The 12,152-nt window shown below is 39.2% G+C and overlaps 1 protein-coding gene across 1 annotated transcript in view; it reads right to left on the bottom strand.

The window, feature by feature from the left end:
* Positions 1-2,951: 2,951 nt before the first annotated feature.
* The window catches only part of PRCP (prolylcarboxypeptidase), an 86,730-nt gene continuing 77,529 nt past the window's right edge, over positions 2,952-12,152 (bottom strand). The window contains exon 10 of the mRNA XM_052662291.1: positions 2,952-3,529. Coding sequence (XP_052518251.1) covers positions 3,313-3,529 — 217 coding nt within the window. The 3' untranslated portion in view covers positions 2,952-3,312. The remainder of the gene's footprint in view (positions 3,530-12,152) is intronic.

Below are 12,152 nucleotides of genomic sequence, written 5' to 3'. Positions count from 1 at the left end.
AGTCACAATGCCTATTTACTAAAACAAAACAAAACAAAACCTATTTAACTTTGTTTAACCCATCATTTTCCAAACTTGGATTAACTATGAATCTATTACATAAGTCATGTATTTTGGGGGGTGGGGGGACACCTGTATTCCAAGAAACACTGTTTGGCAGACACAATGAATTGCTTGAACTGCTCTTCCTTCATCCTTATCCTAAACACTGTGTCTCTCTTGCTGCTGCTGCTGCTAAGTCGCGTCAGTCGTGTCCGACTCTGTGCGACCCCATAGATGGAAACCCACCAGGCTCCTCTGTCCCTGGGATTCTCCAGGCAAGAACACTGGAGTGGGTTGCATTTCCTTCTCCAATGCGTGAAAGTGAAGTCGCTCAGTAGTGTCCGACTCTTAGCGACCCCATGGACTGCCACCCACCAGGCTCCTCTGTCCATGGGATTTCCCAGGCAAGAGTACTGGAGTGGGGTGCCAGTGCCTTCTCCGGTGTCTCTCTTAAGTCATGCCTTTATGACTGCATCCCTCCCTAACCACCTGAGAGTTGTGAGCTTGTGAGGTGGTACTGCCCAAGGGGCCTGAGGACACCATTCTGGGAAGTCATTGAAGGTCTTCTGTGAGCAGAAAAGAGGAAGCTGGTGTGCAGAGATGAAGTAGCCATGGGGAAGGAAGAATTTGGCAAGGTTCCCATACTCAAATGGGATCATGTAGTTCAACAGGAGTGAGGAGAATTCTTCTTCCCTGTTAGAAGAAATTCAAATTCAGAATTCTCTTAACTACTGGTTCTTGAAGTGTAATCCCCCAGCATCGTGTGGAAATTTGTTAAAAATGCAACTTCTCAAGATCTACCCCAAGATGTATTATATAAATTCTGGAGTCGGGTTCAACAATCAATGTTTTAACAAGCCCTTCAGGTAATTGTGATGCACATGCACATTTTAGATTGGTAGCCAAATAATAAGAGAAACAAATCTTACTCACAATTTGACAACTGATGACCTCTGCTGTGAGCAAAAGAAACAGAAAGTAACAATCTTGACTTTTAATGACTTTCCAGATCCTAATTCCATTCTTTCACAATTCCTAGTTACCCAAGTCCTGGAGCTATTCTTACATAGCTTCAATAAACTTTTTCTTTTGTTTCAGCTGGTTTAATGAGGATTTGTTGCTTTAATTCAAACAAAGATTTAAGCTACACCAATAAAATGAAAACAACAGCAACAACAAAGAAACCGGGATGCAGGGCTTGGTTCTGCTAAAAAATGAGCTGTGAGGCCTTAGACAAGGCCCTTTTCTCTGGGTCATGATGGCATCACCTATGAATGATGTGACTGGCCTGGATGACACCTGAGATGTCTTCAGAACCCTCTAATATGCTCGGCTAGACACTGGCTCCTCTGGATAATCTCTTAACTCCACCGATCCCCTAAGAAAGACCTCGAAGTTTCTTTAGTTCCCATCAGTTCTACCTGTTACTCTAGGTAGTGAGAGTAACAAATACAGAAAATAAAAAACACTCCAACTCTCTCTCTTTCCTGGTCTTTCAAAAGCATCAATCATTAGAGGGATGCTTTAAATAAGGCTTATTTGATGCTTCAGTTGTTTTTCAATTTAAATTTTAAAATGTTAGTATATTATAATTAGGCCAACTTTAGTTAAGGTTGCTATCTGTCATTAAATGTACATAGAAAAAACATGTACATACAACCAACTTATACTTGCAGAAAAATAGTCATTTGGGAGCAACTAGTCTCTCCACAAAAATGCAGCTCATGCAAACAATCAATATTAAGCGAAGTGGCAATGTATATTTTAAAGATTTTAAGTAAAAATGCTTTGATGGACAACTCACTACAATGAGAACTGAAGGCTTCTGAAACCAGACAAAGATTTTTCTGTATCTCCCAGATGCCAGGCGAAGTAAGAGAAATATTTTGGTCTCCCATCCAAGAACAAACACTATATCTGCATTTTATTAAAAAAAAAAAAAAGCACTTTAGAAATAATCAAGCTCAAGATACAGTTTTTTAAAAAGCAGAAAATGTTACCAAGGCAGAATGAAGAAAAAAAATTGAGAGAAAATAAAAAGAAACAAGGGGAAAGAAATCTTTTAACAGAGTAGAAACTGTTAGAATCTCTGTGTCCCTGAAAGGTTTTGATCCAACCCTATTTGTTATCCTAGAAAAGCTCTTCTGAAGAAAGGTCTCAGTGTAAGAACTGCTTAAAAGAAGCCAACCCCTTGGAAATAAGAACGGCTCAGCCATTTATTAATGTCAAATATGCTGCTTGCATGAATTAGTCAGCTTGTCTTTTGGAAGCTATACAGAAAAGTTCTTCTGCACCTGCCTCTTAGTGTCCTGACACTTCTGGCTTTAATGACAACATAACAACCACCAGAAAATGAAATTTAAAAAACAAAACACTGAACACTACTATGTTTTACCTTCCGAATAGCTGATAGATCAATTTTTAAAGGCTTCTTACTGAAGTATCATCAGCGACTGGAGAATATAAAAGCTTGCTTAGATGTAAAAAGAAAAGGAAAACAGAGTCATTTTCCTAAACTGGCAAAATGTAACCAAATTACCACAAAACTTACCTTAGAAACAAAGAGAAATGGGGCAGAAAAGGCCAGATTTCTTACTGGCAGTACCAGTGGCAAATATCCCAGAATAAGAAAAGCTGCCAAATAGAAGAGAGAAAATTAAAGGACTTTCCTTTAAAAACAGCCAAGCCCAGCACACACAGCATTCCTAACAGCTGGAGCAAGCTTCAGAAGCAACACACAGGTATAAGGTCCAGCCCTATTCTTTATTTACAGCACAGTTCAAAGTCATTGAATCAAGCACAAAAGAAACGACTCCCATTTCCTGATTTGGCATTGGATATCCTTCCTACCAGCTGCAATTACATCATTTTTATCCATCTTCTTCTTTTCCTTTTGGGAGGGTAGAAAAGGGACAAGTGACAAATGGGCCAAAGAGACTTCAAAACCAAGAGAAATCCTTGCTTTCAGAGAAATAAAAGAAGGGATTCTCCCTCTTGTGAAAGGCAATCAATACTCTGCTCCGGTTATGAAGGCCGTGGATGGTGTGGGAAAGCTGTGGTGAAGAGATTCTTCCTGGAGGTGGCACAGGGATGGCGAGGACTTGGGTCGTGGGATGGCTGCTATCCCCACCATCAAGTTTGCTCTATCTCAGTCTTCACCACACGAAATTTAATGAACAAGGGAAAGTAATTATGCACAGAAAGCCAAAGTGAATGTAAATGTAGGTGGAATGAACTTAAAAGAAGAAACTGAAAATGATCAAAAGTTACTCAGTTCATTTTTCTCAGACGGACATAGAAATCAGTGACCCACTGCTTCATGTATTTAACTTCCAAGGAGCGAGTTAACTGCACACTGACAGGATCCAAGGCATTGCTGGCTCGGAGATCTAGATGATGGGCTCCATTTGGGATGACGATAGCAAGTAAGGTGTCTGTGATATCCTTGGTTACTCCACCTCCTGACCAGGGGTCTAGTTCACCATTGCTAAGTGAGGGAAAGAAAAAAAAATCAGATTGCTAGTTTTTCATATCTACATAAAAGATAAGATAGGAGAAACCTATTATATGCATAACACCTAAAATTATAAGCTTATGAACTAGGGAATATGATCTGAGGATTTAATCTGTCATATAGAAAGGTGCTTCTTCCTGGAGTTTGACAATACTTCTGTAACCAGGGACAAGGAATAGGACCAGAGAACCCTGAAAGTGGTGCCCCATCAATCAATTTAGACTATACTGGAACTTCGAATTTAGAAGACTCAATTCTAATCCTGGCTTCATTACTCAAAAGTTGTCTGACCTTACATAAGTTAGCTGTCTCAGTTTCCTCATATATAAAGCAGAGTTAACAAGGCCTACCTCAGGAGGTTGCTTTAAAGGTTAAATCAGATGGTACATGTATATATACTGAATAAATGTTAGGCACGAAGGAGTTCCTCAATTAAAACCTGTTTCATTCCTTCCTAGAACCCAAATATTAGTGATAAGGGAAAAAAAAACACCTATATTTTAAAATGCTAATTATCTCTTCAGTCAATTCAGTCACACAGTTGTGTCTGACTCTTTGCAACCTCATGGACTGCAGCATGCCAGGCTTTCCTGTCCATTACCAACTCCCAGAGTTTGCTCAAACTCTTGTCCATCAAATCAGTGATGCCATCCAATAATCTCATCCTCTGTCATCCTCTTCTCCTCTGCCTTCAATCCTTACCAGCATCAATGTCTTTTCTAAGGAGTTCTTCGCATCAGGTGGCCAAAGTACTGAAGCTTCAGCTTCAGCATTAGTCCTTCCAATGAATATTCAGGACTCACTTCTTTTAGGATTGACTGGTTGGACCTCTTTGCCATCCAAGAGCTATCAAAAGTCTTCTCCAACACCACAGTTCAAAAGCATCAATGCTTCAGGACTCAGCTTTCTTTATAGTCCAACTCTCACATCCATACATGACTACTGGAAAAACCATAGCTTTGACTAGACAAACCTCTGTCAGCAAAGTATTGTCTCTGCTTCTTAATATGCTCTCTAGGTTCATCAGAGCTTTTCTTCCAAGGAGCAAGAGTCTTTTAACTTCATAGCTGAAGTCACCATCTGCAGTGATTTTGGAGCCCCTCAAAATTAACTATGTCACTGTTTTCACTATTTCCCCATCTATTTGCCATGAAGTGATGGGACCAGATGGCATGATATTAGTGTTTTGAATGCTGAGTTTTAGGCCAGCTTTTTCACTCTCTTCTTTCACTTTCAACGAGAGACTCTTCAGTTCCTCTTCACTTTCTGCCATAAGGGTGGTGTCATCTGCGTATCTGAGGTTATTGATATTTCTCCCGGCAATCTTGATTCTAGCTTGTGCTTCATCCAGTCTGGCACTTCGCCTGATGTACTCTGCATATAAGTTAAAAAATAAAAAAGCAAGGTGACAATATACACCCTTGACATACTCCTTTCCCAATTTGGAACCAGTCTGTTGTTCCATGTCTGGTTCTAACTGTTACTTCTTGACCTGCATACAGATTTCTCAGGAGGCAAGTAAGGCAAAATATAATAAGACAAGTGCCAGTCCTGAATATTCATTGGAAGGACTGATGCTGAAGCTAAAACTCCAATACTTTGGCCACCTGATCCAAAGAACTGACTCACTGGAAAAGACCCTGATGCTGGGAAAGATTGAAGGTGGGAGGAGAAGGGGACAACAGAGGATGAGGTGGTTGCATGGCACCATCAACTCAATGGACATGAGTTTGAGTAAACTCTGGGAGTTGGCAATGGACAGGGAGACCTGGGATGCTGCAGTCCACGGGGTCACAAAGAGTTGGACACAACTGAGCGACTGAACTAAACTGATACAGCTTCTCCATCTTTGGCTGCAGAGAATAGAATCAATCTGATTTCAGTATTGACCGTCTGGTGATGTTCATGTGTAGAGTTGTCTCTTGTGTTGTTGGAAGAGGGTGTTTGCTATGACCAGTGTGTTCTCTTGAAAAGACTCTGTGTAGCCTTTACCCTGCTTCATTTTGTACTCCAAGGCCAAACCTGCCTGTTACTCCATGTATCTCTTGATTTCCGACTTTTGCATTCCAATCCCCTATGATGAAAAGGACATCTTTTTTGGTGTTACTTCTAGAAGGTCTTGTGGGTCTTCATGGAACTATTCAACTTTAGCTTCTTCTGCATTAGTGGTTGGGGCATAGACTTGGATTACTGTGATGCTGAGTGGTTTGCCTTGGAAAGGAACCAAGGTTATTTGTCATTTTTGAGATTGCACCCAAGTCCTGAATTTCAGACTTCTTGGTTGACTATGAGGGCTACTCCATTTCTTCTAAGGGATTTTTGCCCACCATAGTAGATATATAGTACATATCTAGTAGTAGAGGTCTTTCTTAGCCACCTCATCAAAAATTCAAACTCCCCCCCAACCCCCACTAACATTTCATAGCCTTCTTCCCTGGTTTATTTCCCCACCCCCCCACCCCCTTAGCATCTATCTCCTTCTAACATTCTTATAAGTGCTATCTTGTTTTTACCCATCTCTCAAACTAAAGCTTCCCAACAGCACGGTTTTTTGTCTGTTTTATTACTGTATCTTCAGTGCCTGGCATACACTAGGAGCTATACAAATATTTATTGAATGAATAAAAAAGAATAATCTAGTTATTTATAGTCTTATATCAGATGCCCTACACAAAAGATGTCTATACATATATGCTTGTGAGTTCAGGAACATGTAAATCACTACAGTACTTTTTACATGGAAAAGTAGAGTTCACATAGGTGATTAATGTAAATATACAGACAGTGACATTCAGCTAGGTATAATACTGGCAAGAAACAATGAACTAAGTCAGCAGGTCTAAGTTTTATACCCCAGTAAGCCACATGACTTTGGGTAAGTTATCTGACCCCTCTGAATCTAATTCTCATGTGTATGACCAAAAAAATAACTTTTAAAGATAATGCCCTTCAATCACAGAGACACTGTGAGGTTCCACTTGAATAATACATTTGGAAATAAGGTATAAACTATAAAATACCACACAAATGTGCAGTATTATTGTAATTATTATCACATTCTATAAGCATGAGAAGTGTTAATACTTCTGAGTGGTAAATGAAACATGAAAAGGGATGCCACAGCATTTCTCACAGAAATTTGGTCAGAAAAATGCATGCAATCAATTTTCTAGGTAAATGTTCAAGTTAAAAAGGAAATAAGCATTTAGGTACATTAAATATATATGTGCTTGAAATACAAGTCTAAAATCCCTGCTCTAGCCTGACCACACTTTTAACCATATTTTTGGTTTTTTAAGAAATTAATTCAATTGCAACTTAACATCATTCTTGGGGGGAGAAATCACTCTGAAATTTTACCTTTTTTGGTTTTATTAAAAACAAGAGGAAAAACTCACATGCAAAACAGGATGTTAGTTTTCAACTATGAGATAAATTTTTTTTTTTTAGATAAATTTTTAAAGTAAACTACACAAGGGGTTGGATTTTCTTAAATGAACAAGTGGCCTTTATCATTATTCCAATTTGACAGGACCAACCAAGATAGGAAACTCTCCATTATTTGCAAAACAAAAAAGCCATCCCAACAGCTACATAATAAGCAAACTGCATTTGATTTAAAAGGTCATCTGAATCCACCCAGTGGCTTAGCAACAGTGTTTGGAGTTGCTGAGAGACCTAAAATGCACATGGACTTGAATTTCTTGGTTCTAGACATGAGAAAGCTAAATCAGTCAATGGGAAATTTACAGGAGAAAAAAAACTGGCTTTCATGAGAGAACCTAGATGCGTGCATAAAATTCCCAACAGTGAGCCTCACTTAATTGCTGGCAACAATTAATTTCCCTGAAAAATTATGTTAAATTAACCAACTTCTCAGGGACTCCTTTTTGAATTTACATTTAAATAACTAAAAATGACCATTGGTAAGATAATTTCTCAACACCTGCGTTTTGGGGAAAAAATAAATCCTTCCAACAAAAATACTGTGGAATAAGAAAATTGCTGAAATGGAACTATTAATAGCTACTATTAAATTCTTATTTGCTCAACATGTTTACTGACTGCCTACTATGTATCAGGTACTGACTCGGTACAGTTAACTCAACTGTGAACAGACAAAAATCTCTACCCTCATAGTGCTCACTTCTATGATTATCTACTCCTTGAAGTAACTCTGGCAGATAGTTATTATTTCTAACTAATATAAATTGGCAATTTGCCTGAAGGCACATTGTTAACAGAAGCAGAATGGCACCTAGGTCTCTCCAACTTCAAAGCCAAAGTTCTTAACTTGCAGATATCTAATTCAACAGTTAAAAACAGACTGAACTTTCTAACCAAAAAAAGTAGTCACAGTTGATGCCTTAAGGAGAGAAGTATCAACATAAAATATGCTTTCCACATGGTTCCTTGGACATTTTCTTATCGTCAACCATAAATATTTTGTAACTGATAGCCACTCAGTAGACAGAACCTAATGCTGCTTTTTTATTTTTGGAATATGTTTTCTTTACAAAAGCAATAGAATTTTGAATTTTTAAATAAGGTAAGTTTTACATTGAATTCTTCACACCTAGCAGTACATGGGAAAAAATTTCTTTTTAAAAGTATATTTGCCACTGCAGGAAGATAAACCAGCATTTTTATATAGTTCTGCCTTTATACTTTCACATGCCTCTGAAGTTTTCCTGAGCTTTATGTCATTTCTCATCCTTATCAACACACACACTAACTGGGCATCTACTATGTGCCAGTCACTGTGGCAGGTGCTAAAGGCACAGAGATGATTAAGAAAAATTCTCTGTCACTGAGAAGTTCATAATCTCATTTGAACAGAGAAATGAGATTTCTCTGTTCTCTGAGAAATGAGTGAGGGGCAGAGAGAAACACAAACAGGTAAATTCCACACAGAGTGCTAAGGGATAGTCACAGGCTTTAGAGAAGCTAAGTGTGTAGGGGAAACATAACCTCCTTGGAGATGTCAGGGAAGGTTTCCTTGAGGATGCCTAGGTCTTAAGAAAAGGAAAAAAAGTGGAAGGAAAAAGACATTCAGAGACAAGTAGTTCCCTGCTACCTCGAAGCTAAAGTACAGGGCTGTGAGTATACTTCCACTTATTCATTCAGTGGGAATTTTTTTGGCATATAATTTGCCAGTTCAGTTCAGTTCACTTCAGTCACTCAGTCATGGCCGACTCTTTGCGACCCCATGAACTGCAGCACGCCAGGCCTCCCTGTTCATCACCAACTCCCAGAGTTCACCCAGCTCATGTTCATCGAGTTAGTGATGCCATCCAACCATCTCATTCTCTGTCATCCCCTTCTCCTCCTGCCTCCAATCCCTCTCAGCATCAGTCTTTTCCAATGAGTCAACTCTTCGCATGAGGTGGCCAAAATATTGGAGTTTCAGCTTTAGCATCAATCCTTCCAAAGAAATCCCAGGGCTGATCTCCTTTTAGAATGGACTGGTTGGATCTCCTTATGGTCCAAGGGAATCTCAAGAGTCTTCTGCAACACCACAGTTCAAAAGCATCAATTCTTCGGCGCTCAGCTTTCTTCACAGTCCAACACTCACATCCATACATAACCAGTGGAAAAACCATAGCCTTGACTAGACGGACCTCTGTTGGCAAAGTAATGTCTCTGCTTTTCGATATGCTATCTAGGTTGGTCATAACTTTCCAAGGAGTAAGCGTCTTTTAATTTCATGGCTGCAATCACCATCTGCAGTGATTTTGGAGCCCCCAAAAATAAAATCTGATACTGTTTCCACTGTTTCCCCATCTATTTGCCATGAAGTGATGGGACTGGATGCCATGATCTTCGTTTTCTGAATGTTGTGCTTTAAGTCAACTTTTTCACTCTCCTCTTTCACCTTCGGCAAGAGGCTTTTTAGTTCTTCTTCACTTTCTGCCATAAGGGTGGTGTCATCTGCATATCTGAGGTTATTGATATTTCTCCCGGCAATCTTGATTCCAGCTTGTGCTTCTTCCAGCCCAGTATTTCTCATGATGTACTCTGCATAGAAGTTAAATAAGCAGAGTGACAATATACAGCCTTGACGTACTCCTCTTCCTATTTGGAACCAATCTGTTGTTCCATGTCCAGTTCTAACTGTTGCTTCCTGACCTGCATACAGGTTTCTCAAGAGGCAGGACAGATGGTCTGATATGCCCATCTCTTTCAGAATTTTCCAGTTTATTGGGATCTGCACAATCAAAGGCTTTGGCATAGTCAATAAAGCAGAAATAGATGCTTTTCTGGAACTCTCTTCCTTTTTCCATGATCCGGTGGATGTTGGCAATTTGATCTCTGGTTCCTCTGCCTTTTCTAAAACCAGCTTGAACATCTGGAAGTTCACGGTTCATATATTGCTGAAGTCTGCCTTGGAGAATTTTGAGACTTACTTTACTAGCGTTTGAGATGAATGCAATTGTGCGGTAGTTTGACCACTCTTTGGCATTGCCTTTCTTTGGGACTGGAATGAAAACTGACCTTTTCCAGTCCTGTGGCCACTGCTGAGTTTTCCAAATTTGCTGGCATATTGAGTGCAGCACTTTCACAGCATCATCTTCCAGGATTTGAAACAGCTCAACTGGAATTCCATCACCTCCACTAGATTTGTTTATAGCGATGCTTTCTAAGACCCACTTGACTTCACATTCCAGGATGTCTGGCTCTAGGTGAGTGGTCACACCATCGTGATTATCTGGGTGGTGAAGATCTTTCTTGTACAGTTCTTCTGTGTATTCTTGCCACCTCTTCTTAATATCTTCTGCTTCTGTTAGGTCCATACCATTTCTGTCCTTTATCGAGCCCATCTTTGCATGAAATGTTCCCTTGGTATCTCTAATTTTCTTGAAGAGATCTCTGGTCTCTCCCATTCTATTGTTTTTCCTCTATTTCTTTGCATTGATCACTGAGTAAGGCTTCCTTATCTCTCCTTGCTATTCGTTGGAACTCTGCATTCAAATGGGTATATTTTTCCTTTTCTCCTTTGCTTTTCGCTTCTCTTCTTTTCACAGCTATTTGTAAGGCCTCCTCAGACAGACATTTTGCTTTTTTGCATTTCTTTTCCATGGGGATGGTCTTGATCCCTGTCTCCTGTACAATGTCATGAACTTCCATCCATAGTTCATCAGGCACTCTATCTATCAGATCTAGTCCCTTAAATCTATTTCTCATTTCCACTGTAGAATCATATGGGATTTGATTTAGGTCATACCTGAATGGTCTAGTGGTTTTCCCTACTTTCTTCAGTTTAAGTCTGAATTTGGCAATAAGGAGTTCACGATGTGAGCCACAGTCAGCTCCTGGTCTTGTTTTTGCTGACTGTATAGAGCTTTTCCATCTTTGACTGTAAAGATTATAATCAATCTGATTTCGATGTTGACCATCTGGTGATGTCCATGTGTAGAGTCTTCTCTTGTATTGTTGGAGGATGGTGTTTGCTATGACCAGTGTGTTCTCTTGGCAAAACTGCATTAGCCTTTGCCCTGCTTCATTCTGTATTCCAAGGCCAAATTTGCCTGTTACTCTAGGTGTTTCTTGACTTCCAACTTTTGCATTCCAGTCCTCTATAATGAAAAGGACATCTTTTTTGGGTGTTAGTTCTGAAAGGTCTTGTAGGTCTTCATAGAACCGTTCAACTTCAGCTTCTTCAGAGTTACTGGTTGGGGCATAGACTTGGATTACTGTGATACTGAATGATTTGCCTTGGAATCAAACAGATCATTCTTTCATTTTGGAGACTGCATCCAAGTACCGCGTTTCGGACGCTTTTGTTGACCATGATGGCTACTCCATTTCTTCTAAGGGATTCCTGCCCACAGTCTGGGCTAAATATTTCACTGGGTTAACTCTTTTAAGCATCACAGCAACTCTATAGGGTGATTGGCATTATTATTCTCATTTTACTGAAGAGAAAACTGAGGATCAAAAGCTTAAATAATTTAAGACAATTCACTCTAACTATGCATAGCTCTGTTAGGAAGTCCTTTCTTACACTAGCTGAAAGTTTTTTTTGTTTTTTTTTTTTAATGTTGCGCCATATGTTTTACATACTCTTTCAGTTCTACTCCAAACTTCTTTCAACAAAATCTATCCTTTCCCCAATGATGATGATGACAATAACTTATTTTGATACCTGGAGGAAAATAAGCATAAAAGGATAAATGGGCAACTAAAATACTCATGTAATGGTTGAATCCAACAAAAAAGCATAAAGTATTTGACCAAAACTCAGATATCAAAACCTTTATAGATAAGATTCAAAGACTCTACTTTACAAGTCAACTTGAACTTCAGCTTTATGAGGTCAAAGCAAATAAGGATGAGCTTATAGCCTCCACATGCCAGAGAAATCCATATAAGTACTATCTGGAGGTAAGTTTCTAAAAACAAGAAAATGACAAAGTATTTCCTTCTCTGAGGGAACAAAGATGAGCTTGATACCCAAGGCTTACATTTAAGCCTTTTCAGTCCTCTCAGTCCTTTCATGTTTTCCTGATTTCAAACATCCTAATTTGGTACAGTTTCCTACCCTAAATATACTTAATTGCTCAACTATCACCTCAAAAAGCTGAGCTGAAAGTAT

The sequence above is a fragment of the Budorcas taxicolor genome, chromosome 25 (genome assembly GCF_023091745.1).
Source record: "Budorcas taxicolor isolate Tak-1 chromosome 25, Takin1.1, whole genome shotgun sequence".
Lineage (NCBI taxonomy): Eukaryota > Metazoa > Chordata > Mammalia > Artiodactyla > Bovidae > Budorcas > Budorcas taxicolor.
This window is presented reverse-complemented; position numbering and strand designations above follow the sequence as displayed.